This window comes from Cyprinodon tularosa, unplaced genomic scaffold, assembly GCF_016077235.1.
Source record: "Cyprinodon tularosa strain WSP-4 unplaced genomic scaffold, ASM1607723v1 ctg658, whole genome shotgun sequence".
Lineage (NCBI taxonomy): Eukaryota > Metazoa > Chordata > Actinopteri > Cyprinodontiformes > Cyprinodontidae > Cyprinodon > Cyprinodon tularosa.
In genome coordinates this window covers 94,201-119,738 of record NW_024039405.1, presented here as the reverse complement: position 1 = coordinate 119,738, position 25,538 = coordinate 94,201, and the positions used below count along the sequence as shown (strand labels likewise).

At 37.8% G+C, this 25,538-nt stretch overlaps 2 protein-coding genes across 4 annotated transcripts in view; both read left to right on the top strand.

Moving 5' to 3' along the window:
• Window positions 1–1,295: 1,295 nt before the first annotated feature.
• On the top strand, window positions 1,296–20,921 carry LOC119799297 (hepatocyte growth factor activator). Of its 2 annotated transcripts, none has more exons than XM_038309121.1 (14): window positions 1,296–1,617; window positions 1,709–1,760; window positions 5,656–5,749; window positions 8,951–9,012; window positions 9,107–9,241; window positions 10,580–10,711; window positions 13,654–13,764; window positions 14,039–14,213; window positions 14,789–14,886; window positions 16,668–16,944; window positions 17,794–17,933; window positions 18,328–18,468; window positions 18,583–18,725; window positions 20,569–20,921. In XM_038309121.1, exons 1-14 carry the CDS (start codon window positions 1,567–1,569, stop codon window positions 20,740–20,742), a joined length of 1,785 nt encoding a protein of 594 aa, XP_038165049.1. In that variant the 5' UTR covers window positions 1,296–1,566; the 3' UTR covers window positions 20,743–20,921. The 2 variants fall into 2 exon arrangements, with proteins under 2 accessions (XP_038165049.1, XP_038165050.1); XM_038309122.1 differs by having other exon boundaries at window positions 1,298–1,617; window positions 16,668–16,932.
• Window positions 20,922–23,666: 2,745 nt separating this feature from the next.
• LOC119799310 (protein Dok-7-like) overlaps window positions 23,667–25,538 on the top strand; it is a 61,575-nt gene continuing 59,703 nt past the window's right edge. Inside the window, exons 1-2 of one of the 2 annotated variants that reach the window (XM_038309143.1) lie at window positions 23,667–23,838; window positions 23,931–23,976. In XM_038309143.1, coding sequence (XP_038165071.1) covers window positions 23,785–23,838; window positions 23,931–23,976 — 100 coding nt within the window. In that variant the 5' untranslated portion in view covers window positions 23,667–23,784. The remainder of the gene's footprint in view (window positions 23,839–23,930; window positions 23,977–25,538) is intronic. The other variant, XM_038309144.1, reaches the window with a different exon arrangement.

Here is a 25,538-nt window from a genome sequence, read left to right as displayed (position 1 = left end):
AATGATGTTTCTCTGCAAGTTTAAAGTAAAAGTAAATCCACCTGAATATAAGCCATCCGGATTGTACATATTTTTATTTCTTATTTTATTTTGTTTTTCATTGTGTGTGATACATGTACACTTGCAACTTAATCCTTATTTATCTTAATATAGTGTATATACCTGGATATACTGTATATATATTTTTTATTCTTAATGCACCTTTTTCCTCCTTGTTTGCACCTTCTTTAACTTCTATGCCAATATGTGACGAGTGAATTTCTCCGCTGTGAGATCAATAAAGCTCTTCTAATCTGATCTAATCTAATCTAATCTAATCTAATCTAATCTGAGTCAACTAGGAGTCTTCAATGAAATCATAGATAAATAGCTATTTTAATAAAAACTTACCAAATAATCAATTTATGTAGATATTAGTACTTAAAAATATATCAAATTTATGCAGAATGATTATTGATAAAAGTAGGTGGGTAATGACGATGGAAAAGATGTTCGCCCAAAACTCAAACCTGAAAGAATTTTATCAACTATACCTTTCATTTAGAAAGCATGGATGTTTGAATATATTGAAATTTTATTGTAAGTGCATACTTGGCTTTTAGGTGTGTGTCTTTGTACGTATGTAATAATGTGATGTAATTTTGATGCCTATCTTGGCCAGGTCTCCCTTGCAAAACAGATTTTTAATCTTAATGGGTATTACCTGGTTAAATAAAGGATAAATAAAAAATAAAAATATTTGTTTATTTCTTAGCAAAGGCTGTGGGAAAGTATAGTTTTCCTTTATTTAGAAAATATGGATGTTTTTGCCCATTAATTTTCCTGTTGGAGCAGTATAGATTGACCATGAGGTTTTGGTGCCTATCTACTTCGGCCACCCTTACAAAGAATGTCATGGCTACACCTCTGCACATAAACCTGTTACAGTCTGGTAGAAATGATAATTTCCTGTTTAATTTTACATTATTTTAACTTTGAGACTTGCAAATGTGCAAGCAAAACTGATATTAGCAAATATCAGTTACTCACCCTGCATTTTCCCTTTTTTAATGGATTAATCCCAGCAACTATTTGAGCTTTGTATCTTTTTAAGGAATTCGATTGTGGTCATTGTAGGAAACAATCTTCAAAAATAACTTTTTTTTTTTTTTTTTTTTTTTTTACATCTTACTGACTGATACATCTAGTCTATAAATTTAAAAATAAACAAGTGAACTAACTTTTGTCCTGGACAAGTTATCAGTAATTGTATTTTTCTTATAACCCCCCCTCAGCCTCTGCTCTCCGCCTCTGGATGGAAAGTTTTGCGCTCCCAGCGCGGCGAAGCCGTGGGCGGCTGCAGAGAGGAGACACCAGCCTGGATACGGGATGCTTTTGACTTAAACCAGTCTAATGACGCAACACGTTTACTCATCGCAGCTTAAAACTGTGAGGGACAACACGATAATTGCAGGGATTCCCGGGTGTCTCCCGACTGTGAGCTGGCTGAAGCTGACAGACATAACGTGACAGCTTCACGCGCTGCAGGAAATTTGCCTCTCCGGACGCCAGATGTGAACTTTCAACATGGCATACATCACGTTGGCTTTTCTGCTGCTCGGTTTCACTGCAGGAGCGGTAAGCATTTCCATTTTTACGTTAATTTGAAGCAGAAAACGAGAAGGAAACTCTCAGATAAGCAGTTTTTTTTCTTTCCACTGGGTTTCAGCGTATGTTGGTGTTTGGATCTGAAACGGGGTTCTTCAACTCATCCAAGAAAGGTAGGCTGCTGTTTGAGTCCTGAGGTGTCCTGTGGAAAGCTTAGTAACAGGGATCTGTAGATATCTGCAGAGAGGAGGTAAAAAAAAACTGAAATTAAGTCAAATATTGTTCTAGAGGCAAAAAGTAGTATATTAGATAATCTGATATCTACAGAAGAGGATTAGGGCAACTGATTTTTTTATTTTTATTTTTATTTTTTACTGATTTTTAAAATCATTTCAGTTTAATATGGGAACAATGTCAGAATTCTGACTTTAATCTTAGGATTCTGACTTTAATCTCAGAATTCTGACTTTTTTCTCAGAATTCTGACTGTAATCTTAGAATTCTGACTTTTTTCTCAGAATTCTGACTTTAATCTTAGAATGCTGACTTTAATCTTAGAATTCTGACTTTAATCTTAGAATTCTGACTTTAATCTCTGAATTCTGACTTTTTTCTCAGAATTCTGACTTTAATCTTAGAATTCTGACTTTATTCTTAGAATTCTGACTTTTTTCTCAGAATTCTGACTTTAATCTTAGAATGCTGACTTTAATCTTAGGATTCTGACTTTAATCTCTGAATTCTGACTTTTTTCTCAGAATTCTGACTTTAATCTTAGAATTCTGACTTTATTCTTAGAATTCTGACTTTTTTCTCAGAATTCTGACTTTAATCTTAGAATTCTGACTTTAATCTAAGAATTCTGACTTTAATCTTAGGATTCTGACTTTAATCTCAGAATTCTGACTTTTTTCTCAGAATTCTGACTTTAATCTTAGAGTGCTGACTTTAATCTAGGAATTCTGACTTTAATCTCAGAATTCTGAGTTTTTTCTCAGAATTCTGACTTCAATCTTAGAATGCTGACTTTAATCTTAGAATGCTGACTTTAATCTAGGAATTCTGACTTTAATCTCAGAATTCTGACTTTTTTCTCAGAATTCTGACTTTAATCTTAGAATGCTGACTTTAATCTTAGAATTCTGACTTTAATCTCTGAATTCTGACTTTTTTTCCCAGAATTCTGACTTTAATCTTAGAATTCTGACTTTATTCTTAGAATTCTGACTTTTTTCTCAGAATTCTGACTTTAATCTTAGAATGCTGACTTTAATCTTAGGATTCTGACTTTAATCTCTGAATTCTGACTTTTTTCTCAGAATTCTGACTTTAATCTTAGAATTCTGAATTTATTCTTAGAATTCTGACTTTTTTCTCAGAATTCTGACTTTAATCTTAGAATTCTGACTTTAATCTAAGAATTCTGACTTTAATCTTAGGATTCTGACTTTAATCTTAGAATGCTGACTTTAATCTAGGAATTCTGACTTTAATCTCAGAATTCTGACTTTTTTCTCAGAATTCTGACTTTAATCTTAGAGTGCTGACTTTAATCTAGGAATTCTGACTTTAATCTCAGAATTCTGACTTTTTTCTCATAATTCTGACTTCAATCTTAGAATGCTGACTTTAATCTTAGAATGCTGACTTTAATCTAGGAATTCTGACTTTAATCTCAGAATTCTGACTTTTTTCTCAGAATTCTGACTTTAATCTAAGAATTCTGACTTTATTCTCAGAATTCTGACTTTAATCTCAGAATTGTGGATCTTAATGTAGATTGGCACCATAAAGGAAGAGATGTGGGAGCACTCAGCTTCACTGACAAAGATGTGAGTTGTTTGGGAGGGACAGTAACACTTTGGTGGAAAATGACGCAATTAGGCAACTTTTTATGTGCCCGAGGGGTTCCTGGTGATGCTATTTCAATAATGGAAGAGCAGAAGGTGATTAAAAAAAAGAGAGAGGTTAGTCTCAAAAACAGACATGGCTACGGCTTAATGCTAACATGTGTGTTGGCTGTCAGAATTCAGCCAGAATTCTGAGAAAAAAGTCAGAATCCTGAGATTAAAGTCAGAATTTCTCATATTATACTGAAAAAAAAAAAAAAATCAGTTAACTTTTTTATTTTTTTCAGTGGCCCTAATCCTCTTCCGTAGATATAGAAAAAATAAATAGTAAAAAATAAATATGATGCAAAAAGATTTCTTAAATACTTCTAAACTGTTGATCATAATTTCTATGTAAGATGTAATCCGATAGAGAAAAAATGGGGATGTGCTTGAGAAATAACAAACAATATTTAAAATCATTACAACTTTTCCAGAGGGATTCTAACAAAAGAGACATAATTTTCTCCTTTGCCCAACACAGAGTATTAAAAACCAACACCTCTAGTTTGGTTAAAAGCTGCTCAGTCTTCATTCAGTGAATGGACCAGAGGTGAATAATGAATGGAATGGAGGAATGGAATTGAGGTTAGGTTAAGTGTCACTTTGGGAAAAAATAATAATAGGTATAAGTCTTAATGCATAAAGATTACTTTTTCAATTTTACTTTTTTGACAACCCCTGGTTAGATCTTTCCCTTTTAAACTTTTTTATATTTTGTGAAATTACTTTCAGACCCCTAATTGTTGTTTAATTGGATTAACACAAATTAGGAATTAGAAAAAAAAGTAACACATTGTTTTCCAATTTTCTTTAAAGATATATAAATTGTAGAATTTTTTTTGTACATCTATATTCAGCTGTTTTTGCTCTTAGACCTCTAATATAACTGTTTATATAGAACACAATCCTCACATCCCTTCCTCGTTCTTGCTGCTTGATTCTTGAGAAGTCATCTCGCAGAAGTTTCTACTTAGGTGATGTCGCATTAGTCAGAAATAAAAATATTTGAACACTTAATATAACAAATGCTGCAGTAGACGGGACCTACGAGAGCTTCATTGACATCTCATGAAGTCTACTGTGTTTTTCCCTAAGAAAAAACAAAAATCTCTTGTACTTTTTGAAGAACCACAAAACCTCTAAAATCACATATAGAGAGTATTAACAGACTTTCTCTCTTTTGGGGTTTCTTTTACATCCTTTCATGATCAGAAGCTGAAATTTTAACCCATTCTTTACAAAATAGGACAAGTTCTGTTCTGCATGTTTTAGTTGATTTCTCTCTGTCATGCACTGATTGCAGTCATTTGGTGTTCTGGAGGAGAGACAGGTTTAAAACATGAGGAGTTCCCATGATCAGGGTTGAGATTCTCTGATCTAAACCATTGTCGATCAGACTGTATGTTAAGGATAATTTTCCTGGAGGAAGGTTAAAAACCTGCCCCAAACTTAATTGTTTGGTAGGTTTCCTTCTAGTGTTGCCCTTTATTTAGCTCTGTCTATTTCATTTGTATATTTTTTGTACGTGCAGCCTAAATTTTAAACCTGGAAAGGAAATGGTTTTGTATTTTTCTTAGAATCAGAATCAGAATCAGAATCAGAGATACTGTAATAATCCCAGAGGGAAATTACTTTTGTTACACGCTCTAGTTACAGTTTTACATGATATATACACACATCCAACTATACAATATAATAAAGATAAAAAATAAGAAATAAGAATATTATTATTATTCGCTTAAATTTCTTTTGTTGAATATTACAATTAAAAATCAACATAAAAGCGTATAAGATCGATTGCTTTTTGTTTTCTCCAAAGTTAAACACCTATGAACAAATATTAATACATATATTACCACAACATATTCAAAAAGAAGGGGTGGAAGAACAGTGTATTTAGCCCCTCCCCTTTTGCTATCACACACTCATTCATTGTGTAATTAATATAATTACACAAAAAGGGGGAACCATCACCTACATAGTTTATGACAATCTTTTATTGATGGATTAGTTGTTTCAACAAATTATTTCCAACTGAGCTACTGATTTCTGCTGCTCCTCCAAGGTCTGGCAGTTTGAACACTTTGTTTTTTAATGGATACCGCATGTTTTTTCCACCCCACGGGAATTGTGGTAAAGTCACTTTATATTTTTTTGTTTTTGGTTCCTTTCCCAGTTCTCACCACATCTGGCAAAGAATGTAAGTTCCCATTTCGTCAGGGTGGAAGGATTCATTACCACTGCATCACCATCTCCAGCTCCAAACCATGGTGAGCTCCAATCAGTCAGCTGGATCTGCTTTACTGAATACACACACACAGCCATTCATTTGCAACTGGAACCATTTAAATGAAAATTTTTTTCCGAAATATTCCTCTACTTTCTATTCTGTATATGGTGCCATTTTTTAACTAGAATTATGGAGTCAGAGCTAATTACAGCTAGCTGTGTTTGGGGATTTATGCAACCGTTTCATCACACCACAGAGCTGGAACAGTTAATAAGCCAAAAGAAGAGAGACTTGGATAAATTACCTGTTGCTGAATTGTTGGCGGTGCTTCATCATGTCATCATGTATTCATTACTCTGTGTTTTCTCAATGGGCTTTGTTAAAAGGTAGCATAGGATAAATACAGACGCTTCCTCTAAAACTTTGATCATAGCTGAGGTTTATGTCACATTTAGTACTTCTGACATTTCATCCTGGGGGTGTATAAACAGCTGCCACAATAAAATCGTAATGAAGTTTCATTTTAATGACTTCAAGTCGTAACATCGTCCTTTTTTATTATTTTGTAAGAAACAACCCAAGACTTGCTGGAGATCTTTCCAGCTGTCGTCACTTGGAGTTGAGACAGGAAGGGTGGATGCCAACAAGTTAGAGCAACTTATACTCAATTATATATGGCCCAACAACTCGTGTCCACCTACATGTAAAGATTCTGCAATAAGACCCCACATATCTCAGCGATGAGCTCATGGGCTCAGTGTTGCAGCAGGTTGGTAATTCTGTGATATGCGTTCACTGAGTCTAGCAGGTGTGTCGAAATGCTTGAGTGTTTGGCAAATAGCAAAGAATGTGGTGTGTTTTTGCAGCAGATTGATAAATAGATTTTAATTTCAGACAAGCATAGAAAAGTAGACTAGTTTTTATCAACGGAAAGAAAATGTTGGAATCAATCCTTCACTATGTGGAAAATGCTGGAGATAATTTTACAAAGGATAATTCCCCACAAATTGAAGAGCATTATGGACAAACCTGAGCATCTCCTTTACCAGACTGCAAATAACGACTGAGTTAGCCTGATAAACCAGACTAAATGTGAGATTAAATGTGTAATTTAGTCTGGTTTTGATGAATGAGACATCGGAAGATTGTTGATGAGAACAACCCGTTGTTTTTCAAACCATATCTGTGCCTATTGGCCAACGCTCTGACCAATGAGCGCAACTGACTGTGACATAGTAAGCTCGACATTAAGCCTGTCGGTAAAATGGCGAATACGTCCTTCTTAAAAATTAATGAGCGTAGAGCCTGAGGTTTCAATGAAAACCCCAAGTCTAATCCTTCTAAAACTGATTCCAAAGCTGAGTCAAAAATCACTACCAGAGCCAGCGGTCCTTCACACACGACTAAGCCGAGAGAGACGGGCTGCAGACGGGCTGCGGTTAGCCCTGGCTGCCATTAGCCTCGGACGTCCGCTGGTTGCCGCGGCCCTCTCAACTTCAGATTTTTTTTTAAATGACGCATTAAATCGGTAAATGGACCATATAGTGATGCTTTAAAATATAATATTCTCTGCTCAATTTGTCTTAAAACATACTTTTATTGAACAACAGCAACAGAAAAGAGAACTTTTAACTTTCAATGGAACGCTCCATTGAAAGCTGCTGCTGCCGCAGTGCATGCTACTGTTCAATAGTTGTTGCCATCTTCCTTGTTGTGCTTTGTCCAGTGTTGTACAGCTTTCTCATCACGGCCTCAAAATCCCTCCCGCTTTGCATCCAGAAATTCAAAACACATCTCTGCGTTGTGATTGGCCGGCCAGTTCTAGGGCCTGGGGCATTGATCGAGGCTAGAGCATTCGCAGGCAAAAATTATTTTGGCCGCTGGTGGGTGGGGCTTGTTTACTAGGCCATGACTGAGTGTCTTCAGTCAGAGACTTCCCAGATCCTGTAACGCCTATAAGTGTCACAAAGTTGAAGAAGAAGAGTTACCTCTTCAACCAGTTATTGGTTGTTTCACTTAACTTTTAATCTGTTTCATTTCAGCCATATTGGAACATTTTTTGCTCTCGACTTTGCCCTTCAAACACTATAATTAGCCTTTTTATACATTCAGATGGAGAGCCAAATACACAGTTCCTTCAATTTCAGCAATACATTTAAATTGAGACAATAAAGCAACCCTGCATTTACATGCCACCACCATCTTCTTAAACGTTGATTTGATTTTCTCTTTTCTAAAACGCTCCTTTGCTTTTAATGGCAGATGTAATGGGATGTCGATAAGCACAGCCTTAGTCTCACCAGTTTGAATAATATTTCCCCCGAACTATCAAAGGTATTCAGTGGGGTTTTCATTGGTCAAATAAAGGGTAGACCTTTGTTCTATTTTTTTGGTCAGCTATAGTTTTGTATTAAAAACAGAGCGATTTAAATGTTCAATGCTGACCACAGATTAAGTGAGAGAATTTTCATCAGTGTAGACAGAGTGTCTGCATAGTTTAACATGAGATTTATTTTACATTCTAGTGAGCTTAAAGTTCCTATATATTAGCATCAGTGGCATGCCTTCTACCCTTGGAATGGAAACTCTTATCAGTATGTCACAGTAGAAGTTGAATATAATGACGAAGTGAGAGCTTTATTTACTGAAAGGCAAGATTCATAGTAGAGCAGATTCAGAGCAGATTCAGGCTATACCAAGTTATTCTGCATGCTAACTTCACCTTAACTGGATTGCATTTTAATAAGGATTTAATTGCCTATAACTGTATCTCAAAGTGGCTGTATACAGTAATATGGAATCAGTTGGAATCCTTTGAATTACATTTGAACCTATTCAATGGATTTGAACTGGAGAGGTTTGTCAAAGTTTCTTGAGATGATGTGTTGTGATCTGGCACCAAACTGAATTAAACTGAATCATTATTTTTGGAAATGTAGCTTTATGAATATAATTAGAAGGAATGATAGAAACAAGCCTTGGTTTGATTAATGACAAAATAGCTGATGCACACAGATAACCCCTTAAAATGAACAGAAGGTGTCGTTTGAAGAGCAAGCAAACACTTTATTTTATGTCAAAGCCTCGAGGTAAATTCCTTTATTAAAAAAATAAACTGTGCTAGTGTTTCTTTGCAGTGTGTGCAAATCAGATATGGATCTGCATATTTTACCCCTCTGCATTGCTCAGCTCAACTTAAAAGAAAGTGTAGCAAAAATTCGTCCTGTTTCTCTTGCTGTAGGTGCTCCCTCACACACAACTTTGATCGGGACAGACAGTGGGGCCTTTGTGCTCAATCTGGTGGTGAGTGAACCCCACTGACAAAGCAAGTATGTTTTGATAAGAACACGGTTATGCTCGCTTCCCCTTACGACTTCTGCATGTCCTTCTTTTTAAGGCACATCCCGAAGAGGACTGGATCCCTGTCGGAAGAATCCATGTGAGAACGGAGGGGTCTGCACAGCCATCCCACAAACAGGCTCTTTTCAGTGCTCATGTCCAGAGAAGTTCACTGGGACACGCTGTGAGCAAAGTCAGTCATTATTTCTACTGCAGTTTCTTTAATGTTTAGCAAAGACCCCTTAAAATGTCATAACATAGTGGGTGAGTTTTACTTGCTGGTCACACATGACCTGTTTGATTAATGTTGTATCCAAAGAAAACAAGATGATCCTTAAGGTGCATTGCAAAAATAAGTATTCCTCCTCAACCCTATGAAAATTTTGTCTTCTTACAACCACAAATTTTATGTTGGGATTTTATGTGTTATAGTGACACACATTTGTGAGAAACTGTACAATGAGGGGGAAATGATTTAGACTTTCAGATATCCTCCATAAATAGGAACCAGATCAGTGGTTTTAGTTGTAGACAGCCCACGGAAAATATGAACAAATCTTTGCTGAAATTGCTGCTCCAGGTCTTTCAGGGTAAATCTCTATCACACACATTTTTGCCCATTGTTCTTTGCAAAGAAAGCTCAAGGTTAGTCTGATTGGATGGAAACTGTGTTAACATCGACTTTCTCAATCGAATTAATCAAATTCTCATTTGCATTGTTTTTTGGGCTTTGATTCTACCATTTTTTTTAAATGAAAATAGGATTTGATGGAAGTTATTTCTTTCGTACTGGAGGCCTCGGGCAGATTTTCTTCCAGGTGTTTCTGTGTTTAGCAGCTATACTCCTATCCTTCTGAAGAAAAGTCTTCCCACAGCATTATACTGCCAATAGCATATTTTACAGTGGGTTTGTTTGGGTCATGGTGCAATGTTTACAACACATATTTTCTGAATAGAGAGGAAGTAATAATTTTGGTCTCTTTTCACCAGAGAACCAAACAGAACTGGCATTTTTTTAAGCTATAGCTTTCGTTATTATTATTCTTGATTCGAGACCAGATTTGTTTTGCCTGAGCTGCTAGTCTTTGCAACTCCTCCAGAGTTACCATCGGGCTCCAAGAAGCTGCTTTTAATGATCTCCTAGTCTTGCAAATAAGTTTATGTTGAAAACTGGTACAAAACAATTGGAGTCTATTCAATGATTTGCTGGCTGGGAACTGATTTTATTTTTAGAGTGTAGGGTAAAGCAGCTAATTAGCAAATAAATTAATAAAATAAAATAATTGGAATTTGTGGTTATTATATGGAAAAGGTTCAAGAGGAATAAAAATACTTCATTATGTACAATGAAATGTTCCTATAATGTTGCTTTTGTTCAAGAGAAATTGGATTAGTTCCAAGTCACACTTGCATTAATAACTAAAGGAAAAGATTTACAGGCATTTTGCAAAGCCCATCCCTCAGAGAACTGCTCGCTGCGCTCCATTGAGCCCTTTAATCTCCTCTCACGTTTCCACCCGCTTCCTTTCAGAGAAGTGCTATGAAGCCGCGCACCTGCGGCATTATGACATCGGAGAGTCTTGGGGAAGAATTCACTTTCGTAATGTGGAACAGTGCACATGTGAAGCGGGAGAAATCAGCTGTCAAAGAGTCCACTACAGGAGTAAGATATGCTTTCTGCTTTTGTTGCTTGTGCCTTAACAGTGTCCCATTTGTGCCCTGCTACGGGAGGTTACAGTGGCCTAAGCAGTGATTTTCTGTGCAGACACCTTTAAACCACCAATGTACAAAGTTTTTTAAATAAAAACTACGATAAATTAACCTGTCAAAAGGACAACTGCTAGAAGCTACCGCTCTGACTGACAGGTGTTAAAAGGATTGCATTCCCCATCTAAACTTTGTTTTGTTTTATTCTTTTTCAAACAACCTCTGATCAGAAGCGGTTATTGAGTACTGGCCCTTCCCTTTCTTTGATCACAGCTCCATAGCTACAGGAGTAGCCTTGCCTTTGAATAAAAGGCATATTATATGACTCACAGTGAGTCAGGGTGGGTGTTATGTAGGACACACCCCGCGGGTCCTCACCGAGCTTTTTATCTCAGCGGTGAGAGGTTCATGGGAATTGGATAGATTTTTATCATGAGGGAGAGATCAGCAGTGGAACATACTTCGCCCATGTGAAACAGATTTTTCCTCACTATGGTATGGGTTTAAATTACACCAGTAATGCCAAAAAAAAACAAGAGAAATCTACAAAACTGTATCAAGTTAACAGCTGAATGACAGTAACAAATTGATTTGCAGAGATAAGAGTTACCAAATTCAATGGAGAAGCAAGCAGGTTGAAGACATTTTAAAAATTCTAAACTTCAAATGAAATATAGGAGCTTAACAGATTTTGGTTGTAAACCACCTTAAAGGTATAGTGGAGGATTTTCGTGAATTTAAGAGATCACTTAAAAAAAAAGCATATGCACAACCTTGTACCCACTTCTGAGGGGGAACACCTATTAAACGCGTGTGAGAGCATGCACAAGCCCATTTTTCCTCATGCGCGCTCTGTTTAAAAGTTGCTTTTTGCATTGCTCATACAAGCTTACTTTCCAAAAGATTTGCAATTATTTTTTTTAACTGGAAAAACCACATCCTCCACTATATGTAATGAGCTCAGAATGTAGGACCCAATATTCAAGGCGAGGCAGACAGTGGGAAAATTCAAAGGCGTTTATTTAAAAACATAATAGACGCGGTACTGTGGATCTGCAGCGGCTGCGGGGGGAGGTGGGACACCGCCCATCACTGGCAACTCTGGTTTAACAGTTCAGTCCAACACCTTACAGCATGGTAGGATCTAGCCGACAGACAACATATTCTCATTATCAGTTCGTATGAAATCGTACGAAAAGTTATGCGCAGTATTTCGTGCGTTTTTGACGTTTTTCCTTGAAAAAACAGATCAGTGCGCATGCGCAGCCAGACAGACGAAAAAAGCAGATCCGCGGACGGACGTAAAACTGGGAAAAACAGTGCAATAATTACTTCTTCATGTCTCTCACTAGGTTGCTTGCTGTTTTGTATCTTAGGGTTAGGGTCAGGGTTAGGGTTAATTGTATGTTAGATTCTATGTTATTGAATGGTGTGTAAGGTGCGCATGCGCAAGGATATCTTGTCTCGAGGCAAGACGTACAAATACGATGAAATACGACGAAAAAAACGTCAAAAACGTACGAAATTACTGTGCATAACTTTTCGTACAATTTCATACGAACTGATAATGAGAATATACTGCGACAGACTGCCAACGAGATGCTGCGGACTCCGCCAAGAGTGAAACCACATGTAGCAGCCCCAGTGAACAGGCAGGAGTCCGAGCCAGGTCAGGTAAACGGTTCAGGAAGGTTCTGATATCCAGGAGTCCGTTGCCCAGTCAGGGGTTCTGATCAGAACAGGAGCAGACAGATCAAGGGGACCAGGAATCCAAAGAGTTCAGGCAGGTTCAAGATTCCAAGACTCCAATAGAGAGTTCAGGCAAAACGTTCAGATGGGAACAGGTAAGCTCAGTAGTTGAGAGGCAGAACAAGGCATGATAACAGGAAAACCATGGTACTTTAAGACTAGCTCCCTCTATTGAGCAAAAGCAGGAACAGGGTACAATCAGTGGATAAGAGACAGGACATGATCAGGAATACTATGACAAAACTAAAAACCTCTCTCCCCACTGGCCTCCAAGAACAAGAAAATTAAAGTCAAAACCCGTGATCAATGAACTTCAGGTAATCTCAGCAACAACGTCAATGATCTGGCCCCGATAGCTGGGCTGAGCCCTATATAAAGCAGCAGGAGCAGGTGGATAGTATGAGTGATAATTGGTAATCGGGCAGAGTTAGACAGGTGAATGAAATGAGCAATTAGGTCAACTATCAGTGTGGTTAGACATTATAACCTTAATTAAAGTGATGTTGAAAAAAATCTTGCAATAATTGAATTAAATGCTAAGAATATCAATAGAAAAGTTAAACTAACATTTTATATATTAATTACACATGTTTAAAGCCTTAATTTCTGTTAGGTTTGATGAGTGAGGCTACTATAACTAATAAAAACCCTCAAATATTTTAATTAGAATTATTAGGAGGCACTCCTAAATTAGAGACATATCCAGATATGTTTTACTTGAACTGAAGGCCTGCACATACAGTGCAAGAATCACTTTTTTTTTTTGTTGACTCATGGTGACAAGAAGAGAACCCAAGTTCCTTTGGGCCATTGCATATTGTTAAATTGATTAATTCTTGGGTAGCAGAGGAAATAACATTTTGTTCTGGTCTCTATGAAACACCTCTTCCGCAGATTCCTCACTAGTAAAAATTGTAGTCAAGCTGTGAAACTCCCAAAGCAGGGACCCGAGAACAAAATGAGGTCACCCTCTTTTCTCCAGCTGTGGGAGTGAGAGATCTTACAGGGTCTGTTTAGATCTTAAGCAGAAAAGGACTAAACTGTTGCTTAGTGGTTTAAAGTCCTCTGCATTTTATTTGGGAATCATTTCCTTTTTCATTTCTTTAAAAAAAAAAAATCTGATTGCATTTCTTATGTTGTGTTTTTCAGTGTGCCGCAGAAACCCTTGCAAAAATCAAGGAACATGTCGGCTGATTACATCCACCGGGAAGGAAGTGTGTTTCTGCAAAATGGGGTACAGTGGGCCTGACTGCAGCCTTGGTAGGTGATCTCTACAAGTCTATTGAGGAAATGGCTTTAAAATAAAACACTGAAGAAGAAATACATGCTTTTACATTATCCAATGAAAACATACCACCTGTTTGCATCTAGATTGAAAGACCAGAATATTTTCTTTTTCATGGATGCATTTACATCTGATTTTATTTATGCATGATTGAATGTTGTTGAGACAAGTGATATTTTCTCCAAGCAGATTGTACCTCCACATTGAATTTACTTTGTGTGTCTCTTCCTGTGCTTTATGATTGCAAAGTGCCAGAGACTGAATGCTACAAAAGCAGGGGCACGGGCTACAGAGGAGTGGTGGGCACCACAGAGTCCGGAGCCAGATGTCTGCCCTGGAACTCTGACCTGCTCTTTGATGAGCTCCATGTGGGCGTGGTAAATGCGTCAGCCCCCAAAGGTCTTGGAGATCATGCCTTCTGCAGGTGTGTGCATCCACAATCCACCTATACCGTTGTTGCATCCAAAATGCTGTCATAGTTCTCATAAATTATGTCTTAAACCAGAAATAACCAGTGTTATTTAAAATCCTAAAGTAGAAAAAGCTGTTTCCCTCTTATCACCACATAGCAACCGTTGTCGTTCGCTCGGCACCTATCCAGTCGGCAACCATTAAACCACCAAGAGTGCCCAGCAAGCACATGGAGAAAATGCTCTTTTAAATGACACAGTAGCTTTGTGTCTGGTTTCCACAGTTTTTATTGAGCTTTTCTTGTTGCCATAACGACCTAGCAGCCATATGATGCACCCCATGAAATGCTGTGTGTTAGAAAATAATCTCGATCTATCTATCTGTCTATCTAAGACAGACAATCACAAGCAGATCTCAGGTTTGTAGAATGAGTAGAATACACATTTTAGCTCTATTTTGATTACAGGAAAGGATAATCTTCTCTAAGATGTAAAATACCGTTTTAAAAAAATATGTTTTTATGCTAAAAACTGATATGAGAGGATTGGCTGCTGTGTTGTATAAAGCACTGCATCTGTGTGTGCACAGAAACCCAGATGGGGACAGTAAGCCATGGTGCTACACGGTAACTGACAGCGCCATCTCCTGGGAGTACTGCAACGTCCCCTCCTGTGTGATGTCATTCTGTGAGTAACTGAGAGGTTAAGAGGGAGTTTGATGAACTACAGAATGGAGCATCAATGCTAAGCCTGTACACTAACATGCTGTGAAACAGAGGTATAAAAAAGACACTTTCCATGGATAGAAAAAGGCAAAAACAGAAAAATTATAGTAAAGCTAAATAATACAAAATTAATACATATTACCCTTCCTGAGACTAAAACGTAAGCTCTCTGAATGACTGGTATAATTAAAAATATGTTTGGAATATGATGATGTTTTGTCAAGAGACCATTGCTAAATGTTCAATATCGTTCAGATCAAAAATGTCAAGGTGGTTCTATAATGCACTAAAACATTTCCATACCCCCCAAAATATGAAAATAAGTAGGCTATATCTGGGTATTTAGTCTGTTGGTAACTTGAATTACCAAACTCCTAAAAACTAAGGATGAACCATATTTAGCACAAGGAAAATGATTTATTCCCACCGATCCATTTTCTGCATTCATGTTCAGCAGACATTGGGCAGGATTGTTAAATTTGACCAAAGTTTAGTATCAGTTAACCTTAGATGCTGCAGGCACAAAAAACTAGAACACTGACCAATCAAAAAAAAAAAAAAACTCAGTTGATTTACAGAGACTAATAATGATGTAAAACAACCCTTGGAAGGCTAAGATTGTTGTTTTATTCGTCCAGCTTTGGCATCATTACAAAATGTTTGCTTTTATATCATGAAGTTTTATGTTCAGAATGAGGCAAACATCCTGTGAGTTAAATCAACTTTGACAATCATCCCTAATATTTCATAACTTCTTTTCAAAAATGTCTTAAATTGAACCAACTATTAATATTGTCATCCCAGAGTAATTGATGCAAGGATTCTTCAGTTCCCCATGTGTCGTAACTCTCTCGGCATTGATTTATCCTCACAGTTGCACTTTGTCATTTGAAAATAATTCAGCGCTTCATTCTACGTCCAGACATTTTGATTTAAAGACCTTGGCGTTTGTGAATAAAAAAAATAAGAAGGAAAGCTCGGGGGAATGCTGCTTATCACTGCTGAGTCAAGCTGCTCTCAGAATCAGAGTTTATCTAAGGAGCTTTTCTCAACCTGGGCTCAGTGAGATACCGTTGGGCAGAATAAGGCATGACTCACCCTGAATCAGCACTCATGCCAGGTGCAGCTGCATGTTTATGCGCCGAGCAGGATCTGGCACAGTGTGCTCTCTGTCACGATGCCAAGGGTATGCACAGAATTCACAAGAATCTCCCATCTGCTGAGCGCTCTTCAGCATACGATTTGCATTGAGAGGAGGCTGCGCTATCCAAACACCATTGAATTAAAGAGACACTTATGGGATTCTTGTAACAAGAAGAAGGATAGCAGCATTACTAAAATTATTAAACACTTTCAGTGCTGTTAAAGGGATTGCCACTAACGGATTTCTTCTTTTTAAATGTTGGATTATCAAACTATTAAATACAACCTAAATTAATATGGAAGGTTTTGGTTTATATGGAAACATCATTTCAACATTGTTACACAGTATTGGAGCCAAAAATTAGGGAAAGGATTTTTTTTGTATGAGCTTGTGTGAGCGACGCAACCAGCAACTTTTAAACAGAGCGTGCACGATGACAAATGGGCTCATGCACGCTCTCGCACGCGTATCATAAGGATTCCCTCTCAGAGTGGGTACAGGTTTGTGCTATTTTGAAGCGCAGAGGGCTAGTCTTTTCAAAAATTCGCAAAATCCTCTTCTATACCTTTTATTTTCACCTTTATCTTTTTTTTCCCCAGCCTCTTCTCGAAGGATAATCCCATTGAACGCTCTGCCCCACATCAAGAAACCTGCCTCTTCGAAGCCCGCCAAAAAACCTGTGTGCGGGGTAAAACACATGAAGAGGTTAGCGGTAGCAAGGGGTCGGATTTTCGGAGGAAACGCAGCCCTGCCAGGCACTCATCCATGGATGGCAGCAATTTATATCGGACAGTCAGACTTCTGCGGTGGCAGTCTAATCTCTTCCTGCTGGGTCCTTTCCGCCGCTCATTGCTTCTTCAGCAAGTATGCAATACGGTTAGGTGTCATGGTATACTGAGCATAATCTGCAAAATATTGTAAATAAATTCTTAAATAAATGTGAAAACCTGTAACTAACAAAGGGGAGCATCATGTTCTCCAAAGTTTTTTTTTAGCATTGCAGTTAGCGTAAGAGAATTATTAGTACATAACGAGTAAAGACCTAAAGCCTTGAGATTCTTCCATCTACTTTTTAAACAGACAAATGGTATATTTAGGCAAATTAATTAAATTTCTGTGACGGTTAAACACAATTGATTCTGTCCAAAAGTTATCTAATCGACTTGGCTTCATTAAAGAGTTTCATAAAAGCAGATTTTACAGCAATGTCACCCTCAGTTGGCTTCTGATGCTTGAAAGACAAGCAAGAGGGAAATTACTTTAGGGAAGCCAAAATTATGATTCACCACTTTTTAAGTTTCATAGGATACATTTTGCTTGCAGTTCACTCATGGGTTTTGTTTTTTAGAGACTCATGAAAGTCAGTTAACTTTGTGTCATCATCCTGCTAAACCCACCCATTTATAATATATTTATTTCTAGACTTTTTCTATCCCTGGATACCATGGATACATGCATTTCTCTTTTTTTGCAGGACTGAATTATTTCTTACAGCTTTTGTTTTCAATTGTTTCTCTGTTTTTCTGCAAGTATAAATCCTAGTTTTATTTGTGAACAAAGGAGGAAAAATAATGGTTTGCTTGAAGGTTTTTTTTTCTAATTGGAGAAAATGACAGAACATTTCTGGCAGATTTGGCGTTTTTCATTTTGACAATAACATCTCCTATTTTATTGTGACCATCCTTTGTTATTTACAGCTGATTTATACTGGGTTTCCTCCCACAGCCCGCTTGCGTCTCAGCTTAAAGTTGTTCTCGGCCAGCATCACTTTAACGTCACCGGTCCCAACACGAAGGAATTTGAGGTAGAGGACTATCACTACCCTAAAGAGTTCTCTGTCTTCAATCCGACGCTACATGACATCGGTAAGCAGGAGTTAATAGTTTCCTGGAAGAGCGCTTCCATCTGCTGTCCACTAATCAAATAGAATGGAAGAAATACAGTAAATAATGTATTGTGATGTAAAAAGTTTCTCCAAGTCAACTGCAGATGTGTCAGAGAAATATGAAACTTGTTAAGTTGCAGCTGACAGACTACCCTCCCCTTAACCTTTCTCTCTAATGAGGCCCTGGATACCTGCCCATATCGGCTAAACAGCCTCACCAGGAAGAATTTGGTTAAAAAACTGGAATGAGTTAAGATCCTTTATGCGTCACGGAGCAGCTGTGTCCCTGTGCTCTTTACAGCCAAGCATGGACAACTTATGAGACAGCGGAGTCTTCAAGAATACCACTTAGTTTCTTTTTTTCTTCCTTCCAGTTCTAATCAAGCTGAAAAAGAAGGACGGTCGGTGCGTGAGGAGAACCCCGTTCATTAGGCCCATCTGCCTCCCAGAGAAAAGCATGAAGTTCCCTCCAGGCTACTGCTGCTCCATCAGCGGATGGGGACATACAAGAGAAAGTGAGTCAAATTGCTTCTCAAAGGAGTTTTTTTTACTTCATGAACTTACAGAAACATTTCTTTTTTTTTTATCTGTTACACCTTTAATGATTTATTTGTTGCTTTTGATTTTAGAGGCAAATGGCTACTCCACTCTGCAGGAAGCAGGAGTCAGACTGGTTTCTCATGACGTCTGCAAGAAGCCGCAGGTTTACGGAAACCACGTCACCGACGACATGATCTGTGCAGGGCTCAGTGGATGCGTGGATGCATGCCAGGTAGGGAACGCATTCAAAACGACATTTCTAAAGCAAACTATATATTTTAGAATGCGATATTTATGCACATTAACAAGCTTCAGTTGGTTATAAAATAGGTATGCTATTCAACAAAAACAAAAATGTACAATGTAGTAAAATTGAACACGGGTCACACTATTCTATTTAAGAAAAAATCGAAACAATCCGATTAGCGAGACAATTTCTTGGTAAAAAGTATATGGCCCAAGTAGCATAACACTGAAGAAGGAAAGTATGATGTGTTGGAAAAGCACCCAGTGATAAATCAGTGTTGTGAGTCCAAGGAGCTTCATTTGATCAGAGCTGCTTGTGATCAATGTGGATTAAGCCTTCCTTCCTAGAAATAAACAACAATTCACTGCTTTACAATGCCTTTAATTTCAGCGAGGGCCTTCAGCTTAGGAATGTTGTCATTAGCTACAGTAACATGGACTTAATTAACCAGAATGCAGGGATGATATTGTCCCGATACTATTTCAAAATCGATATCAATCCCCAGGAAAATATTCAATACTCAAGGCCAATTTTGTTTCCATGTGAGTAAAATAATATATATAATTGCTGGCATAAAATATATTTTTATTAACCTGAAAGGCTCACCTTTTTCAATCGCAATATAGAAAAGGCTTTTTTTAACAAAAGAATGACTAATACTTGTTAAATAAAGTGCAAATAAATGCAAAATCAATAAGCCAAATGTAAAATGAACAATATCAATAATAACCAAGCATCATTTGTTTTTAGTAGTGATACCATGCCAAATTAGAATTTTGCCTATTTTTGACAATCCTACCAGAATAAATGGCTGATCATATTAAAATTGGTTTGTTTAAACATGCCAGTAGGAATATTCTGATCCCATTCTGCAGGATTGGAATGAAATTGTAGTCCTACTGAAATGCCTGGTTTCTGCCTGTTGACGATATGAACGCCATGCATGTACAGTAAACTCTTGTCAGGCTAAAGTTTCTCTGAGGGAGCCAAGCTGACCTAAGTGTGCTTGTGCACCCCTCCTCAACGTGACGTATTTCCCCTTTGAGAAGCTCTGACTTGCATGTTTACATGACACATTTTTAGTCTGATCTGCCTTTTCAGTGTAATTATGTACGTATAAATGGTCAAATCAGATAATTTTTTGATTTTCAGTCAGTATCACATTGCTTATAACTGTTCTGCGCAGCATTGAGTAGAACTTTTTAGAGTTTACACCACTTTTTGAAGTTTATTGAAGTGGAAGTTTAGTTTGCATATCACCGTGAAGCTTAAAACCCAGAGTTAATCTAAACAATGTGAAGAAAAGGCTAATTTCCATTGAAATTTTGTTTTAGAGAAACTTAACAATTCTCTAGGTGTGCGTTTCTTTGTTGAAATATTAAATTATTCATGAGATTTATCTGGAAAATGGATAAATTTCTTCCTGCCTGCCGCTACTATTTTGTTCAAATGAATTAAATGCTGGAAGTGAAGTTAAAACATGATCAACTCTGATTCACTCCAGGTTTGACATACTGCTTTGGTTTAACGTCATTATTTACAAGAAAACATATTTTCTGTTTAAAAGTAGCAGAGCAGTACATGAGATGCCTGCAGGGACTTCCCTATGAGAAGCGGAAGTTTGGCGATGTTGACGGACACTCTGAACATCTAAACGCCATCTTTTCCCAGTGACTCTCGCAGCGGATTGTTTACCTCATTGGCAGAGAGCAATTTTAAGATGTGCATCAGGTTTCAAGTGTGTGACTCAGCTGTTTGCATGTGTTCGCTTTGATCCCTACATGTATGTTTACGCCTGTGAGATGTGTCTACTGACGTGTTTTCTCAGGGAGACTCTGGGGGCCCACTGGCCTGTGCGAAGGGTGACGTCAGCTTCCTGTACGGAATCATCAGCTGGGGCGAGGGCTGCGACAAGCCGGGAAAACCTGGAGTTTACACAAAAGTGGTCAATTACCTTGACTGGATCCATTCAGCAATGAAACGTAAAAAAAGGACTTTATGACCGTTAATTACCTGGAAATTATCTGTGATACTGTGTAGTTTATACATATTTTACGTGTCATATATTTTCCTACTGTTTTGGGAAGTGTATGAGAAATATATATTTTTTAACTGTGAAATATTTTGTTACTGATTAAACTTTTAATGACTTGACAAAATGTGTTTTTTAGGACCAATAAAAGGTGCTTTAAACAAAACAACCAGAATGCTTTTTTTAATCAGCACAATGAGATGGATTTAAGATGCTTTGGATCCATTTTCTTAAGGATTTCTCATTCTTTTTAAAGCCATTGATTGGAATTTGCTAAAGTTTTTTGTTAAATCCCTACAAATTTTATTATGATGACATATATTGGAAACTTAAAATGTCCAGCCGATGGGAGGTGAAGTTATATATTAAGGAAATTAGAAATTTGCAATTTCTATAATTGAGCTTTTGAGATGTATGTGTTCACATAGTCTGGGGTTCTCATTTGATGTAGATATACATGTGATGGAGATACACATTAAGCCAAGTACCTGATTCCTGACTTGTTTGAGATCTTCTTATGAATGATGCCCTGGGTAGACGTCTCCTTTTGAAGTCATCCAACCAATCAAAATGCTTGAAATAGTACTAAAAACCCCTTTGACAGCCTGCTGTCGCATACTAAAGATGAGTGGTTACTGTATATTTTTCATTTTAAAAATGAGTTACAATTAGATTTCAAATATTTTCATTAGCTTGACATTTAACTGGCTATTATTATTTAACTTTATTTGTTTATTATATTTTGTTTAAATTGCGATTGATTCATCTCTTTTTCTTTGAGATGCCAGTTTCCTTTGGAGCTGTTGCTAGAAGGCTACAATGAGCTCCAGCTTTCGTCTCCTTATATGGTCGTTTCAGCCTAATCAGCGGGTCATACCACTTGTTGTAATGCGAGGGGACATTTGTTTATCATGTGTTTAGATATTTTTTGTTTTGGATAGTTTTGTAAAAAAAAAAAAAAATAATATTTAAAAAGTGCTTGTCTGGCAAGTATTTGTCTGTTTAATTCAGTTTTCTTGTTTGTTAGTTTAATAGTCAGTTATCCCCCTTGTCAACAGTGGTCTGATCAGCCAATATTTAAGTTTCCCTCATGTCGTGTATAACAGGTCAGTTTGTGTTTCAGTTTTTTGTTAGTACCTGAACTTGAGTCTGTTTCATGGAGCCTAGGCGGAAGTTCAACTGAATAAATGATGCTCGCCTCCGTCACAAACCAATCAGTTCTGAACCACACCTCCATGAAACCCAATCAGCATCTTTTGCTCATCTTAAAAGGTCGCGAAACCCTCATCTCAGTCTGCTATCCAAAGCCTTGGCAGTGGTTGCACCATGTCGGACTTTGACTCAGACGACCCGATTCACCCACCTTCAGCCCCTTCTCCACCATCATAGCTAAGGCTTCATCAGAGGGTCATTCCTCCCGGACTCTTGCTGCGTTCCCTGTCTCATCTCAACCGGTCCGGTAGAAGAACGCCATGTTGAGCCTGGTTCTGCCAGAGGTTTCTTCCCAACGGGGAGTTTTTCCTCTCCACTGTCGCTCCATGCTTGCTCATCATGGAGAGGTTCATGCAACCTGTGTTGAGTAACCAAGCTGGATTCTTCCAGTTCCCAGAGTGAAGCACTAGTACCAACTCATGCAGTCCACTGGATCTCTTCATACAGCAGTCATGGACTGACCAACTTCATCCATCTTCACACCAGTTTCAGGCCTCGGGGAAACATCCCTACTCTTACTCCTGTTTATGCATATCAAAGCAAAATAAATTTAACTCCAATGTTTCCTGCCGGGGTATGAGCCCCAAAGACTAAAGTAAATGTATCAATAAAACTCTTCTAATTGGATTTCTTTTGTGTGAGTTTTTCAGATTGAAATGACCTCTGTTTTTGGCCCCAGTTTATCATCTTTGAACACTTTTTTGGAGATAAATTCAGACCTATTTTGTTATTATTCAGTGGATTTCTGGCTGGTTTATGCAAATCCAACCCTCGCAACCCTCTTTAGCTGGAAAAAAAAGGTGGTAGGGCTAATACTAAAGACCAATCATCAGTCTACACCAGGGTTCATAAACTCTGCTCCTATGGAACCACTGCCCTACAGGTCAGTGGGTTCTGTGTCCACATCCAGTCACTGAATGATTAATGGAGAGTGGATAGACAGAAAAGTTACCTCTGGTGAATTTATGTTCTATTTGACTGTGCCTCTGCAGTTATCGCTTCGCTCTACTCACTCTGCCATTTAAGCTCATGGTTTTGGCTTTAAATGTGGATAACATGTAAATCATTCGCTCCATGTTCACATTCAGAGTGAATGCACCTTAAAGCTCCCAAAGTCATATAGTCAAGCCACAATTAATCCAGGCTCCATTATGTGTCAATCTCTACCACATCTAAACAACATTCCAAACAACCTTCATGACAGACGGATGAAGATGCATGAAGACGGATGAAGCTAAACATGTTTTAGTAAAGAAAACAACCTGAGACTTGCACTGAGATTCTCCTTCCATCAGGATAAAGAATCGTTTAGATCAGAGACTCCCAAACTTTTCAGCTTCTGACCCACAAATGGGTACCAGAGTCAAACCATGACCCAAACCATTGGTTGATTATACCAACGTTTCTACATGGTATTGCAAACCACATCAACGACCAAAGCAGCTGATTTTATCCATTTCTAAATTCTGCTAATATATCTTTTTGATCTTTAACATAAATATTTACTGTATCAAAATCAGCTCTGTTGACAGCCTATGTTTTTTAATCATGTGGTTGGCTGTAGTCACCCAATTTTCGCGGCAGTAGCAGGTGGTTCCGCCCAGTCCAGGTGGCACCCTGGCTGTTAGTGCCCTGAAGGACGGATAGACAGACACAGGGCCCCGGTCATGGCATTTCTTCCCCCATGTGCCCTCCTTGCTGTGGCTGCAGGGGTGGGGGCAGAGCGAGCAGAGCAGCTATTTTGAAAGTGACCCCTCATTCAGGCAGCGACTGTGCAGCTGTCAGGAACCATGACTGAAGATGACGGATTCTGTTGTCGTGGAGGGATACGCCAGACTGAGAGATGGGAAAAAGGTGCTTCCCTTATTGTCTTTATTCGCTCTGTGGGGAATAAACTCAATAACTTCTGCGCAAGCATAAAACTTTGTTTTGTTTCCCTCTCACAGTGGAAGACTAGGTGGCTCGTATTTCGCAAGCCGTCGCCTGTAGCAGGTAAGAAAATATTGATTTAGAGTATTTTCCACATCAGTGCGCAGCTTGCTTTGCACCATGATGGAAGAGCATTAATCTGGGGTTAAGTATATATTTTCAGCTTTAAGGTGAACCTTTTCTTGTTGTTGTCAAATATAAGCTTTTTAAATAAATGGTGCTCTCATAACGTCACAAATATCTACTATTTGTTTATGCACGGCCAAGAAATCCTCAGCTGGAAGGTGGAGGGAGGATGATGGTTTGGTCGCATAAAAGCTGAGAATATCCATCTGTGTTTGGGTTTAAATCATTTAACAAGTCTACATTTTATGAACTAAACATTTTTTTGTATTCTAAGATCAAATTAAAACTGAATTAGAATAAATTGTTTATTTCAGTAGATGCTTTGACTTTGTGTTTTTTCATAATTTAACCGAATTGCAACTTATTTTCAAAACAGTGCTCATTTTAGTTTTAGTGTTTTGACCTTCTTGCAAATATAAACATGAAGGTTCCTGGTTAAAATCCTCACTTATTTTGAGTTCAAATGATCTTCCCATTGATCCCAGGGTTCAAGTGCTCTGGCTTTTTCCCATAGTCAGGTTATTCAGTCTTTCTAGTTTCTCTTTATGGATGTCTGTAGATGAACAATGTATGGAGTAATGGGAAATCTTACTAACAGTTTGATGAAATAATATGAATGTTTGTCTGATATTTGAACAAATTAGTAAAAATACAAATGACCCCTGACTCTTAAAGGTTTCAAATTTAAACTTATCAAAATGAATATATGGAAGTTTAATTGGTCTGGTAGAGAAACGGGGGCTGGGTGGGGGGTCTTAACATGCTCCACAGGTTGGATCAGGGCTGGGTGCTGCTCCTCCTCAGATCTTTGATGTCAGTGTTGATACAGCTGTCTTCACTAATGCTCAGTGTTCCTCAGTGTGTGCCTGTGTGAGTGCGTATTTAAAGGACATCAATAAGTGGACACCCTGTTGTTTAGTCAGCTGACACTGATTGGTTGAGAGGTGTCAACAGGTTGGAGGACACGCCGACAGCTACTGTAGGTCATAATGTAGAGTCAACGATAAATAAAGTCAGCACATGAAACCTTTTTAATCATAGAAACATGCCAGTATTTAACAAAATGGGTTCAAACTACATGTCTTGTATGTGAAAACAATTTGGCTCTTCTTGCTGTTCAAGTAAAGAAGCATTTCTGTTAAAGCCAAATATGTTTAACAGTACTATCAGACATAGAGGAAACATATATAGGAAATGTAGAAGTTGTCCTTTAAAGGTTAGAAATATTTATAGAGGGCAAACGCTCAAGCTAGACCAGCTTTTGAACTCAGTAAGGTCTTCATCAGTTTGCTACAGTTTACCACAGGGCATTTAGAAAGCAAAAGCTCACATAAATGTGTTAAAAAGTTTTAGGAGAATCCTTAATGAGAAAAACCGATTACTATGGTTCCATCTCACACAATTCTTTCAATTTCTAAAATGCTGGTCCGTAGTTAGTCAAGTCTGTGGTCTTTATTTTATGCAGACATTGATTATTTTGGGTTAGTTGACAAATTTTA